Genomic DNA, 15,989 nt, shown 5'->3' with positions numbered 1-15,989 from the left:
GGGGGGAGGTCCTTCCTCAGGTGGAGGAGTTTAAGTATCTCGGGATCTTGTTCACGAGTGGGGGTAGGACGGAGCGGGAGACTGACAGGTGGATTGGGGCGGCGTCAGCAGTGATGCAGGCGCTTAACCGGTCCGTTGTGGTGAAAAGGGAGCTTAGCCAGAAAGTGAAGCTCTCGATTTACCGGTCGATCTACGTTCCAACCCTCACCTATGGTCACGAGCTCTGGGTAGTGACCGAAAGAACGAGATCGCGAGTACAAGCGGCCGAAATGAGTTTCCTCCGCAGGGTGGCTGGGCTCAGCCTTAGAGATAGGGTGAGGAGCTCGGACATCCGGGAGGGACTCGGAGTAGAGCCGCTGCTCCTCCACATCGAGAGGAGCCAGTTGAGGTGGTTCGGGCATCTGGTAAGGATGCCTCCCGGACGCCTCCCTTGAGTCGTCCAACTGGGAGGAGACCTCGGGGCCGCCCCAGGACACACTGGAGGGATTACATCGCCCGGCTGGCCTGGGAATGCCTCGGGGTTCCCGTGGAAGAGCTGACGGAGGTGGCTGGGGAAAGGACTGTCTGGGCTTCTTTGTTGAGGCTGCTGCCCCCGGACCCGGATAAGCGCAGGACGACGAGACGAGACGAGACGAGACGGGATGAATTGTACGAATCCGTAATCAATTCTGAAAAGAAGTCAATGGTAAAAGTTGACGAGATGTAATTCAGTTACAGATATCTACAACTAACATTTACACTCATGTAATTACTTAATAATATGGAGAAATAGCATTTTGACTAGTGAAACATGAATTGCAGATATCTGGAACTGATTTTACATAGAAGTCAGTGGTAAAAGTTAACTATAGGGGTGTAACCATGCATCTATCTGGATCGATATATCGACTTAATGATCATCGTTCCATATCGCTATCTTTAGCACAGGCTTTTATTTTGAAAGTCTGTGTCACTGTCAAACAGCGGCAGGCAGATGGCAAGCAGCCAAGAGACAGATGATGAGGATAACTTTATTTACTCGGGAATAAATCAGCAGTGTGGAAATATTTTGGATTTCAGAGAAAATACAGGACAACAGACAGAGCACATGGCGTATGTAAACAATGATGTTACAAGATAAAAACACTAACATAATGTTACCTGCCTGGACGAGCGTCTCACTCCGCTAACTTTTTGCTTTAGCAACATTAGCTGCTCTGTTTTAACAATGTTCAGCTGAAAAACCGTACGATACAGGGACTTTAACCACTGGTGAGTAAGAAAAATAATAACGCTGCATGTAATTTGTTAAGCCAAGAGAAGAAGAAAAATGTCCACTAGCCCCTAAGCTAATTTACGTAATGTAAACATGCTTAAGCTAATTGTCCAGTGTTTGGAGAAGTTGGCATTCAGGGCATTAAGACAGATATTCCTGAAGTTTTACGAAAAAGATGATGGTTTGGGTTAAAATGAAAAGACTTCTAAGGAAAGCCCTGAAGGTTAACTTTACCATTTGCTGTTTTATTTGTGTTAGTGGAGTCAGTTTAAAGTGAATTTTACTGTACTAGTCATTTATGTGTTGTTTATGTGTTTTATAGCCAAAAGTAAAAAAGAAAGGGGTGGCAGCGTCTTCTGTAACAGACTGTGTTAAATGGGCATTTAATATCGCCTAATATCAATCACAGACCCCCTAATCGTATCGAATCAAAATCGTATGGTGGTAGACTTAGTAATATCGGAAAATATTGTATTGTTGTCCAAAGAATTGATATAATATCATATCATGATGAAACTGGTGATTTACAGCCCTAGTTAACTAGTTGTAATTCAGTTACAGATACCTACTATGAGCATTTCCACTAATAAGAAATTAATTGATGATATCAAGAATTAACATTTTGACTAGTGAGAAACAAATTGTAGATATATGTAATTCATTTTGAATAGAAGTCAATGGTAAAACTTGACTAGTTGTGATTAGGATACAGATATCTACAATGAACATTTCAACTTGTAAGACATTTACAGAGGATATCAAAAATTACCATTTTGACCAGTGAGAAACGAAATTTATATCTTTAATTAGATCTACTAGTCAAAATTTCAATATGGATATGTTGGCTTGGAATTCTAACTAGTCAAAAAACAATTGTTGATATCCTCGATTGCTATTACCACTACTTATTAGATGTTAAAAGGGCTTGCCAAACCCAGCCCTAGCTCAAACCATGTAAAACAGCTCCAAGCCAGAGTACACAAATGTATGTGGACAGGGTACCCATGTACTTTTAGGCTCCCATAGTGTATTTCTCTATCAATTGGACCTTATTTTCTCTGCAGGCTTGCACTATGTGGCAGCTCATTCAGACACAGCACTGAAAACCCCAGAGACTCGCTGTCTCTCTCACTGTGTCAGACAGATAAACACAACACAGAGAGGACAAATAGGAAAAAGACAACAGTGAAGACGGAGACGGAGCAACGAAAAGAGGTTAGAGATGGAGAGAGAGAGAGGGAGTGTAAAAGGGAGAGTCCGAGCCAGTGGAGGCACATTGTTTCTGTCTCACACATTCAGGCCTCACCTACAGCTGACGCTCCCTGCAGCCAGGTCCTTTCACAACTTATCACACTCCCAGGAACTACTCACTACCGCCAGGAATTTACTGCCAAATCCAATAATTACTTTGCCGACTTTGGTGGCTATTGTATTATGGGAGCGTATTCACATACACAGTCTCCAGTGACTGTGACCCCAAGTCAAAATTGTCAATTTAATCATAATTAATAATGGCACTACTGCAGCATTTCAATCCTGCAAGTCAAAGTCATTAAATGGCTCCAAGAACTCCTGGACTACTGTCTGTAGGAAGTAATCAACTTTGGACAGGCCTCAGTAATTCATTAATATAGCACCTCCTGAAGAAAAGGAGGAGAGAAGGGTGACTTTGTCTGCAGGAAATTTCTTCTTCAGACTTTCTGGGATGTTTGACATTGAGGCGTGGTGTACAGTAGTACCACAATAATGCTGTTGTTTATTCATCGTATATTTTGTAATTCCAACAGTCAGAAATAATTTTTTCTTATATATATTTTTTTACATTCTTGAATTTCATCAGTTGATTTCTTATTTGAATTCAATTAGTGACTGAGGACAAATACTGAAGATTATTTATTATTAGAGACAGGGACACAGAAGAGAGAAGCAAGAAGTCACATTCTTTATGTCGAGTGTGATGAATGTACTTGTAGTTTGATTACCTCCATGGGCACAGCTCTACTGCTGACCCTGTGCTCCATGTAATAAAAAAAAAAAAATCCAAAGGTACTGATAATGCAAGATACATACAAGATACATTGGCCAAACATTAGCCCAGTCACCAGAAGAAAATGATGGCATTGTACTTTCTGCGAACCATAAATTTGGCTTTATTTCAACAAGCATATTAGGATGAGCTGACTTTCCTGAGACATTGCAGTGTTTCCTGCCATTGTGCCATCATAAAAGGGTATTTTTAGCAAAAGCATATGGTTTTCCAGATCCTAACCCTAACCCTTACCGTTAGCCTGGAAATCCAGACTCAAATCTAGAAAGATTTTGAGTCTGGCCCTCACTGATACACCCTTCCTACCCAAGGGGCGGCACTAACTGAGGCATTTCAACTGCTGATTCAGCAGGCCCTGCTGTCAGGGCCAGATTCCCATGCAGTGCAAATTCGAATTTGCTAGGGGCTGGGCATCTGGATTTAAACCCATCCACAAAGACTGTCCTCAGATGGCAACAATTCAGAACTGACTGTTGAAAACAAAGGTATGCCCCTAGGTACTGCTCTTTTACTTTTATTATTTTTGGTGTATACCAATGAATTCAGAATCCAAGATTCAGATTTTAGCTTATTTCAATATGCTGATGATATGGCTCTCATCAGCCTGTGAAGGGGCACTGCAGGGAAGGTCGGTATTCTAATCATGTCGCTTCTTTCTGGAATTGCTGTCAGTGAAGAGCTCTTGAGATACAAAAACCAAAGAAATGCTTATATACAGTAAACATTATATATCGGACTTATTCCAACTGCAGCCCAGTTGCCAGAGGAAAATATTGGCCTTGTACATTTCTGCAAGCCACAGATCTGTTACATTTGCACATTTAATATGTATCATATCAACATTTCTGCAGTGACGTAGTATAAGAGCTGACTTTGTTGTCAGGAAATGAAGTGGAAGGTGAATGGTGGAACACCAAGGTGAGACGCCTGCTGAGCTGTAGATCACTGTTTGAGACCAACAAACAACGGCAGCTTTTAAGGCACCAAACGTGGGTGTTTTGTAGCGATCTAGTCATGATTGTGCCCCCCAAAAAAAGGTATTCTCAGCAAAAAACATGATCTTTACCTAACCGTAAGCAAGTGTTTTTTGTGCCTAACCACTTGTTAACCACAGCATTGTTAAAAAATTAAGTTTCAATATATCCGCTACATGATACCTTATTAATGTAAGGTATCTGGAGTTTACAATTTGTTTCTGGTGTTTGGGTTGATAACACCCTAACAATCATAGAGCACCCAGTCATAAAGATTTGTTGTTTTAAATGCCATAAAACTTGCACAGATAGCAACCTTCATTCTACAAATAACACAGATTATGTTTATAAAAAAAACTAGTCAAAATGTTTTTGAAATGGGATACCAGATTGTGGTGGAAAGCATCTTGGCTTTTAATATGGTTGCATGGTACGGACACTTGCGTCAAATATGAGGGGAAACTGCCAAGAGCACTTAACACGGCCAATAAAACCACAGGGAAACCACATACCACTAAATGGCAGGCATGCACTGAATACCATAATGAAAGCTCTTGATCCGTCAGAAGTGATCCGTCAAGTTCATTGTACCCACGATTTAAATTGCTTTCCTTAGGAAGACACTTAAGTCTGCCACAAGCCACCAAAAATATCTACAAGAAATCATTCATCCCAGACAGAGTTGTAATAGGCCTATTGAACTGTAAGCTTTCCCAGTATTTTTACTGTTTTTTATTATTGTCTTACTTGTAATTCATGTTGACTGACAATATCCCACGTTGTGAATAAAACATTTTGAACCTAACCATTATATTAAAAGTCTTATTTTTTGCTTACATAAAACTTGATATGTGAAATGGTTTCAATGTGACTGGTGAAAATATGATCAAAAATAACAAGATTCAGGAGAACAATGTCATCGATGTCTGTATGAGTTTTAATCGTAGCAACCTGAGGTTTGTGTAAGGAAGCCTTCAAGTATGCAACGGCAACAGGGCAACTGTCCAAGACATGAGTCTAACCTCATGCAGTCCTTCAGTGTTGCTGGTTTTGTGTTTTTAATTGTGTCCCACTTTTTGTGTTCAAATGAGAGACTTTGAATTGATGCTCTGTGTCATAATTTATTTTAAAGATACTTGGCTCTGCTATATTGGTTTGCCTTGAGTTATTTTTTTAGATGTTAGAATTATGTTGATTTATCTTGAAAATATTTAGTGTAAACCAATACCTGATTTTTAAAATCTGGTTCAAGGTTCATTTTTCTTAGTATTAGGGTTAGGGTTTAGGGTTAGGGGTATTGTGATATTGAGCCTAGATATTTGGAGGCTGAATATAGTTTGCAGTCTGTTTTCCAAACATCAACAGTAAAATGATTGAAATTTACTGTTTAACTACAGTTATGGAGGACTAGGAGGTGAGTAAGATGATCAGACTGCAGTAAAGAGATAACATGAAGAAACTATGTTACAGTTACTTAAGGTTTACAAAAATGGCAGCTTGCCCTTACAGCTGTCAACATCCTGCATCAGCATTGTTAACCCAAAATCTAACCAACAAAGTGCAACTGCAGCTGGGATGGTAAAGTAGGAGAACAAGGCTGTGTCTAAAGGTGCTAACATTCTTCTCTTACAGGCATCAGCAGGTCAGTGCGGCATTATATAGATAGCTCGACTTTATGTGAAGGAACCAATCACTTGAGGGATGCCACAAGTCAAGAAACCTGTCACCCCAGAGGTGAGGCAGGTGCCAATTTCTATTCAAATGCACACACGCCTGGCACAATTTCCATGGTTTGTAAAAATGATCATCACCATTTATTACATTAAAACACACAAAACATGCAGGACACGGAGCCATCAGGACTCCCTGACAAGTCTTCGTCAGGGGGTCAAATCACAGATAACCTGAGTTTGTTATCAATAACACAGCTGACACAATGACAAATCAAAAACATGTCCAGATTCCAAAAGGCAGATGATTTAGTAAATGAGTAAAAGCCAGATAATCATATTCCAAAGCACCAGTCCTGATGTGTTAATGTGTTTTCTTGTGTGTTGGAGATCTGCCTTTACCTTGAAAGCTTCCTACTGACAGGTAAAGCCAGGTGAGTGCTGGGATGAAGAGCAGGGCGAGAGAGGCCGCCAGGAACTTCCTGCGCCCGCGACACATTCCCAGCATCCTCTGGACCGAAGCAAATGGAAAGAGAGGTAAAGTGACCTCTATGTAGGTAGCAGCTGTTGTCCAGGCTGATTCATGGCACTAGAGGTGAGAGAAGAGAGGGATAGACCATGTTAGAGAAGGTGCAGACATTTCACATCCTGTGCGGACAGGAATACAGCTCAGCACACAAAATTCATTTGAACTTCCTGCGCCAAAGGACATATTTTAAATAGCTTACTCGAGAATCTGTATGACTGTTGATCATTATTCATTCTAGGCTTGAAATGGGCAAGAAAACCATGGAAAAACTAAACATGTAGGCAGGTACACTGGGGTCCAAGTACCCCATGTAATTCAGAACCAAATGGGTCTGTTTGCTTGCAGGTTATTAGATGGCAGTAGGAGACTAATGGCAAATATTGCTCTTTAATGTAAAAACTATTAATCATTTCATTTTCAGAACCCTGGAAAAAAGGAAAAAGCCATAACCATCATCCACATTTTTGCACAAAAATCTACTGAGTCCCATCAGAGTCAATAATTATTAATGCATACAAAAGGATTCACAAATATATTTTGTGATTTGTATAGACTCTCTCCACAAGAAAAAAAAAAAAAATCAGGCACACAAAAAGTTATTGTTGTACATATATAAATTAAATAAATCCACAACTAAAAAGTAAGGTTCACAAATGTATTTCTGATGCACAAATATTTCTTGTTTTACATACATGTAATAGAAATCCATAAATATGATATAGATTTAATGTAATCACATAGTGTTAAATATGCAGGATCTGCAATTAAGAACAGGAGGATGGAAATCAAACTAATTACATTCAACTGCCCGGAGGTCAGAGGTCAACCTCAACATGGCATCTGGCAGTGGCGCTCCAAGTGTAAATAATACCTGTCTTGGTGTGTATGACTAAATATAATAAGTTTTGAATGGTTGCTAGTTAATGATGCAGCATTTCACACTAGTGTTAGCTAACAAGTTAGATATTTAATGCTAACAGACAATAAAGGATCACTAGTCAGCCATAATGTGATCCTAGTAACATTAGCTAACAGCTGGCTAAGGTCAGCTAGCATTGTATAGCCTATATAGTGAATCAAAACTGCGAAGTGGTCAATGTGTGCAGTCCAATCTTGCAAACTGGCTACCTATTTACTTATTATGATTTACTAACTACTTATTTTGTTGCATAGATTTAAACATATGTTATATGCAAGAAGGTTACTGTCAAGGTTATATTGTCTAACCTTACTTGGATCATACTATAGGTAGCTGCATATTAAATCATACCCTCAAATCTATGCTTACGTGATTGGCATAGACAGTAGGAGAAATGTGGTTGGCTACAGAAAATTCCCCATTGAAAAAGATGCATTTGTCAATCCAGCCATGGCAGTGGCAGTCTTAAAACACACACACACAGATACTGTGAAGTTCACACATGAGAGGCTGTTCATAAATGCAGGTTAGAAAAAAATCTATATATAAAAAAGAAAAAAAAACCCACTTCAAATATGTTTTCAATCAAAATGGCAAGTACTTTTATACAAATATTAGTGGATCATTTTCCCTGCGTGGGTATTTTCTTGCTTCCTCCTTCAGTCCAAAGACATGTCGGTTAGGTTAACTGGTGACTCTAAATTGCCCATAGTGAATGTGAGCGTGAATGGTTGTGTGTCTTTACGTGTCAGCCCTGTGATTTCCTGCCAGCCTGTCGATGTTGTACCCCACCTCTCACCCACTGTCAGCCGGGACCAGCATCTTTTATGTTAAAATACAACAATAGCTATTTTTGTGTACACTGGAAGAGAAAATATTTTTGGGACAGTAATGTTTAAAATCATATGATACTGTGAGTCGTTCCTTTTAATGTGTTAATCAAAATTGACCTGACCTTGATGTGATTCTATACAAATCTGTCACGTTAGGTCTGGATAACGGGGTCCCAGCACCATATTAGGTGTCACTTCTTTCACAGTGCCACCGTGCAAACAAAGACCAAGTTATTTAGCTAGCAAGGAGAGTACAATAATGAAAATCTGCAACTGATTTAAACTTTCAAAAACAGTTTTGACACAAATTTGGGGTAAAAATGAAAGATGAAAAATCATTTTAGAACAAAAACAATAGGTTTCCATAACCATAGACCCCTGGTAACACAAAACATGTTTGACATTTGCCACAAAATGGCAGAGTCTCCATGAAGCTAGCTTATCTTACTAATTAAATCATTCATATATAATTTAAATTAGACACTCCAAACATGACATTTGCAAGCATAAAGCAGCTCAACATTTTTTCTACCTGCCAACCAAGTTTGAAGAGATTTATGTTTCTTAAATCAGGCAGTCACATAATCTGACTTTGATGACCTAAACTAATTTGTCAATTTCCGGTGCGATGCAGGGCAAAGAGTACAGAAGTCTCATTATATGATATTAGTCGAAATCCTCTTTCCGTTACAACCACATTTGTCCAATTACCCTGTTGACCTCAGTCGATTTTTAATCTTCGCCAGAGACTGCCCAGGGATGAAACATAATACCTCTGGCTGACACTGCCGAGGCTGGCACATACACAAGATAGGATGCCAATTATCATAGTGCCACCCGGTAGAATTCAGGAAAAGAGAGCATATTTCAAAAATGGAAGAGTATTTCTAGCACTCTCCCCAGTGCTTACTGAATCTCCAGGGTTTTTCATTGTAGCCTGGGCAAAATGAAGAGTGCAGAGTGAGACGGGGGTTAAATGAGGCTAAAGGAGATTAAACAAGTCTCTCAAGTACGACAACCAGTGCTTTGATACGCAGACTATGAATCATTTCAGTAGCTCCTTAGCCTTTGACCTCTGTGTGATATTAGCTCTCCACTGGCTACTGTGATTTACATTGCAAATTCTACACTGAAGACATTTATTACCATAATCAAGTGAGGTGACATGCCACCGAAGAAGCACATCCAGTCATGCAGGGATGCAGGGAGAAAAGGCGTTATGTAGCACAGAGGAGGTTGCAGGAGGACTGAAGGAAATGTTTGGCCATAGTTATGAGCTATCAGCTTTATTGCTAAGATATGCAGAGCAGTGGCCAAAAGGAAATGTTGGCATTGTGTATTTCTGCAAACCACAGACATGTTGCACTGACACGTTTCATATGTACCATATCAATGTTACTAATGTTACTGAGTATACCAGCTGACTTTAGCCTGGTTTCCACCAAACATTTTTAGCATAGTGCCTTTGGAACCAAAAGTAACCCTTCAGACATGGTACCTAGATCCTAGCGTTTCCACCACAAACAGTGCCCTTAAATGTGGGCAGGTTGTTGTCACTTACTGCCTGCACCTCATTTATCGTCCACAGTATGGGGTTTCACACCGACATTTTCAAAACAAAATAGAACAGGCTGGAGTGAGAGTCTCTTGATGGAGTATTTAAAAATAGCGGATATGTGCATTTAGTTCTTCTCAGACAAGTGCCTGGGCTAAGTGTTGCTGGAGCCCACAGGAACGATGCTCTATGATGCTTTTTTTTCACCAAGTAAGGATTAGAATACATGCAGTTAATATATATTCTTAAATGCTCGAAGATCCGCTCAGTCTTAAAAGTGTGTGTTGTCCAAGAGAGACAATAAAAACTAATGGAATGGTCAAAGTTGTCAAATTAAGATTTAAGTTGTGCTGATGGATTCACGTCGTCAACTCATGCATTGAGTAATATTACAAGAAAACATTCCACCTTAAATGTTGCCGGCAGTTGGCCCAGTGAATTAAGTTTTTTTTTTTCAGTCTAAAGCTACTGTGAGAGATAGCAAATCATCATTTATTTTTATAGTTTGAGTTTACTGATGTAGGTAAAACTCTCCACAGTACGAACAGTGGTTGCATAGGCCTCAAAACCAGCCACAACACAGCCCTGAGCAAGAGTGACTGTCCGCTATTGACCAACAGTGGATTGCAATGTTTCTAGCTCCACCAGATCTGTATGCTAGGTACCCCAACAGAAGGGTGACCAAAAATGGGGACGACTTTTCACAGTGGAAACCCAAAAAATACATACTGAACAGTATCAGACTGCTTGGTGGAAGTGGGGCTTTTGGCAACAGGAGCTTAAGGGATGGTGGATGCCAAAACACCTAGGTGAAACGCCTGCCAAGCTGCGGACCATTGTTCAAGACCAACAAACAACAAAACCACTTGTGTTTTAGCAACCTGTCATCGTTTTTCCACCAGGGATAGTGCCATGAAAAGGGGTTGCTTCTTCAGGAACTGCCTGTTTTTCCAACTGCCGAAGCCCCGATAGTGCAAAAAATGTCCCATCGTACCAAAAGCCATTTCCGGGAGAGCCAATCATCCCCAAAATGAATGTGTGAGGTTTAGGCACCAAAACCAACCACAAAAGTTGCTGGAAAAACAGACATTGATTGACCTAGCTATGACAGTTTGATTTGTCAAATTGGGACTGATAAGACCCAATCATAAAGTGAACATTATTTTGAAAAGTCTCTGATTCCACCCATTCAGACTAAAACATAGCACCACAGTTTTTTAAACTAAAATGTTGTAAAAGGATTCCCTTTTAGGGACCCCAAAACACCAGAGTAATACGGACACCAGGCATACACTATCAATATTTATGCATTTTAAAATCAAAACATATAACTGTGGATGTAGGCATAGTGTTCCTCTAACCATCCCTCCAAATAACCAAGCCACTCCCTCAAACACTGCAGTCCACAAAATGAAAAAGGCATCAATACGAGACCTTAACTTGCACCATTAAAGCCCCAACCCTCCCTAAAACTCACACACATTTATAAGAGGGGGGGGGAATATGAGCTCTGAATAACATCCAATCTTTTCTAATCTTGCCCAGTACACAAAGTAATGTGATATCCATCGCCTGGCTTCAAATTTATAGTCATTGCTGGAGATGTCAATGGTGAGCCTTCCCTCATGGCCTAACAATAAGTTAATAGAAAATGGAATTTTATATCCACAGTTCAATAGTAAATTGCTGTGTGTTGACACTAAAAATGATGAGCGATGATTATGGGAGCAGTATTGGTAGAAAAAGGCCATGGGGAGTCTGATTGAATTGTTCTCTGTGAAGGAAGGCTCTGCAGTGGAGCTGGGAAAGATGTTAGATTTACAGAGGTTAGAAATATAACTGGCTCTGACAGATGTTTTCATTTCATCTGCTAACTTTGTTTTTCACAACACATCTCAAACAGAAACTCCTAATAGACATAGGTACATTTAATACTATTAAAAGTCAAATTGGAGTCAGTTCAAATTAAAAACTTTAGTTTGGTATGCAGACTACCACTTGTTTGCCATACTTCCATAATCCACACACCTTTGTCAGCCATCTTAATTTATGGATCAGTTATTGGAACCACAGTTGTCAGAGGTAACGTTAGCCATACAAGAAGGATGAAATCACTAAAGGTATGTAGACTTGTTTATAATGTTTTGATTTGACAAGCTGTCACTGATAAGACCCATTTGGGATCGAATGTGGATGTCTTTGTCATCATTTTCAAAAGTCTCTCTTTCCACTGACTAAAATAGAGTCAGCAGCATCTTCAAAGGTCTCCATTTTAGGGCCTCCAAAACACAAGTAGCCTGGACACTAGGCAGCTTTTAGTTTTAAAATGTATTAGAGTGGATGTCACCAAAGACGGGATTTGCAGTTAGGTTTAGGCAACAAAACTGCTCGGTTAGGGTTTGGAAAAGATCGTGGTTGATGCTAGTCAGTTACTCATAAGACAGCGGAGTAATGACTGATGCAACCAACGACAGACTAATGAATGGAACAAAATAATTCAACATCGACTATTTGTTTTGCACAGGACACCAACATCGGTCTCATAGGTCAAAGTCCTGTGCTTGTTCAGCCCATACACCTCCACTCCCATCCACCCTAGGAGGACTTTCGCACACTTTATACTACTTCCGCTGCTCTCAGGCTCTAATAATGACACAGATGGGTTTACATTGGAGTTGGTTTAAAGCTCAGTGTGTCTCACACAACTAAATGGTGCCCCCGGCATTATTATAGTGACGCCAGGCACTATAATAATTTGACACTCCATGAGTAAGACCAAGGTACAAACCATGATCTTTTTCTTACACTATCAAAGTTATTAGTTGTCTGAACCTATCCAAACTTTAAATGAAGTTCAATAAAGATATTTTCCCTTTTGTTCTGCCTCTATGCTAAAATGTCAGCTATTTCCTCATTTTCTAATATCTTAGTTGCTGCCGCTTTCCCACTGTCAAAGTACTAACATTCATAATTCAGATGTCATCATACCTGACCAAAGACCTTTCACAAACCAATCAGTCCCGTGATCCTGTTCTTTAAATATCATTGTGAGTCTGTCATTCTGTTCGTCAGACCTACTACTGCACAACCCACCACCATGAGCACCATGAGAAAGTTTCCATTAACCATATGCTGGCTTTACTCCACCACAGACAGACTCCGGGGGTGCCCTGTCCTATTTCTTATCTTTATGTGGGCCTAAACTTAATAAAGATGATTTACACTGATTGAGTTAATCTCCCACAAATTTACTCTGTGGCTAACCTCTGTAAATATTGTTATACACTTAAACAGTTCTCTCCTTTTGAACCATGGCTGTAGCAGATTAGGAAATGTGAATCAGGTTTTTTAACAGTGATTTGTCTTGTAAATGGGGAGCAAGATCAGAAATCACTAACATGGGTCATCTTTGATGGCACTGAGAAAGCACAATTAGTTTTGTGGAGAGTGTCCTTGCTTTTGATTTTTTTTTTAACTATCTGCATGGTTAGATGCCATGTTTGCTGTCATTTGGTTGAAGGCTTAATCACACTTTTATATACATCTGCATTCAAGCACCTGTACACTGGTGTCATTTGGAGACAGTTTTCTTTTATACTTTGTGTATTTAAGATGTATAATGTTAATGAGCACTAGGGCTGTCAAAATTGCTAAAAAATGACGTTCGAATATTCCTTCTAAAAATAACTCATAGGTTCAAACCATTCGAATATTTTGTTTTCCACATTATGTCCACAAGAGGGCAAACTAATACAAGGAAACATACTTGTATATGAAACATAACTACCTGTAGGTATTTTTATTTCAACATAAACGTCTTTGAAAACATTTACATACCTACACATTAAAACACATAAAACAATTATCTATAACATTACGTTATAAACGACCACGGACCTCTCGCTCGCCCCCCCCTCTCTGACCCGTGACCACACTCACATTCGAAGGTCCATTTTTTTTTTCAAATTCGAATTTAAATTCGAATTTAGAATATTCGTTGACAGCCCTAATGAGCACACCCCAAACCCATCCTCTGAACAACTAGCTGAATCAAACAGCTTGTACAGCAAGCTTGGACATAAACACATTGAGATTTGAAAGGTGTGCAGATATCAGCTCTTATGGCCTCTGTGACAGTTACCCATAACACCCTTGTCTGCGTAGATATGTTAACATGTAAGTCCCGATTATACCAACCTTTAAATCCTGGAGAATTAGCTCTGATTACCTATCATGTGTATGACACAGTCTGCAGTTTTGAGGATGGGTTTTCTGAGCCTAGTCTTCCAGAATGAGATCTGATTATCTCTGTTAAAAGCCCCTAAATATTTATTGTAGTCCTCTCCATCTTACCAGTAAAGTAATCTTCTCACAACTACAATTACCAAATCGCAGTTTTTGAGTCACAGTGACCTTTGACCAAGTTCTAATCATCTTATCCTTGAGTCCAAGTGGATGTTTGTGCCAAATTTGTCGAAATTCCCCCAAAGTGTTCTTATGATATCGGGTTCAAAAGAAAATGGATGGACATATGAAGTGCTGATGGACACCCATAATGGCATAAGAAAAGCAAAGTACCTCAAGCAAGAAAAGTGTATGACTGCACAATAAGCTAGTTTGGAGATAGACTCACCTTATTCATGAGCATGATATACAGTAGTTGGGAATAACCTCTAACCTCTGTATTGCCTTTTAGGCCATAAATTTGTGAGTGGACAATGTTCATTAATGTTAAAGAGGCTGAAGTAAGAAGATTAGAAGATTATAAATAACTTTAGATGATCGATAATTATTATTGGCCTTACAAACAACATACATTAATATGTGAGGTGATAGGAAGAAATACTGGCAGTAGTAGAGAAAACTGTGTTTGCTGCACAAAGAGAGCTGTCAGTTAAAAGTTTGCCATTCATGTTTTGTCAGAATCTGTGGCTTTTTGAATAGATCAAAGATTTCCTGTTTCAATCTTAATTTAAATCATATAACTGGCCCTGTTTGTCTTGACTGTCAAATGAAACTGGGAAAATGCGAAATACAAACACTTTGGACTAAGGACATTTTGAATCAAATACTACTGGAATAAAATTAAATGACCTGAAATGAACTCCATTACTGTGAGAGGGAGCAATATGAAATATTCCATAGTAATGAGCTGAGCTCTCATCATTTATTGGATTATTTCACTACTGGATGGTTATATAGTTATCATTTTTTTATGACTGTCTTGTCTATTTATTATTGAAGACTTTGGTGTCCAAACACTTAATCACTAATTCAAATATTTTATCAGTGTGATATATTTTGTTAATGATTTTGATTGATGATTTTTCCAGTACTGATAGTATTTTAATAAATATGTTTGAATAATTTTTGCCTGATACAAACAGCATCCTCCTATTTCTTGAATAATATCTCAGAAATGGTTCATTCTTGACCTTGAATAGTACGTGGGAAAATTATCTCATCTCACAGTCCACTTCCTGAGTTTTTGTGAGCATTTTTCAGCTCTTTTGCAAACAGTCAAAATCAAGTGACTGATATGAATTAATTATCATGTGACTGAGGGTCTAATAATAGGGGTCACATGATGACACCTGAAACAGTGCTATTAACTTAAGAGGACAATGAGCAGCAGTTGAAAGCTAAAAAAAAAAAAAGAAAAAAAGGCAAGTAAGTTGACCATTGGTAGGGGTGCAATAGTTCACAAAATTCACGGTTTGGTTCTATATGATACATTACGATATGATGCGGTAGTGTCACGGTACATTTTCGATACAGCAAAAAAAAACTAACTATAAAAACTATAAACACTAACATTGTTTGAGCTTTTGTTTTTTGTTTAAAACAGGAATTATGGTCTGGCTGAAATGGACTTGTTAAAGTCTGGGACCTCTCTGAGCTGTTTAAGTCTAAATAATACATGAATAATAAACATCTCTGTTAAATACCACAGTCATATAAACACAAGATAACTAGCGGTCACTAACATACCTTAAGATGTGTCAACTTATCGTTTAGTTTGTAATGCATACCAAACCAAAACCCTCGTTCCGAATGGTTCAATAAGAATACGTGTATTATTACTCCTCTCGCCATTATTTGAGTATTTTTTGACAAACTCTGAAGATAGCTGAACCTAGGGTTTTTTATTTTTATTTATTTTTTTACTTTTTGCTGACACATTCCCCCTCCACCATCCACTCCATC

At 39.0% G+C, this 15,989-nt stretch overlaps 1 protein-coding gene across 1 annotated transcript in view; it reads right to left on the bottom strand.

The window, feature by feature from the left end:
- Positions 1-15,989, bottom strand: part of large1 (LARGE xylosyl- and glucuronyltransferase 1) — a 161,803-nt gene that overhangs the window by 114,451 nt on the left and 31,363 nt on the right. Inside the window, exon 2 of the mRNA XM_050035982.1 lies at positions 6,349-6,535. Within this exon, the coding sequence (XP_049891939.1) occupies positions 6,349-6,454 (106 nt within the window). The 5' untranslated portion in view covers positions 6,455-6,535. The remainder of the gene's footprint in view (positions 1-6,348; positions 6,536-15,989) is intronic.

Source organism: Epinephelus moara, chromosome 23, assembly GCF_006386435.1.
Source record: "Epinephelus moara isolate mb chromosome 23, YSFRI_EMoa_1.0, whole genome shotgun sequence".
In the NCBI taxonomy this organism is placed as follows: Eukaryota; Metazoa; Chordata; class Actinopteri; order Perciformes; family Serranidae; genus Epinephelus; species Epinephelus moara.
This window is presented reverse-complemented; position numbering and strand designations above follow the sequence as displayed.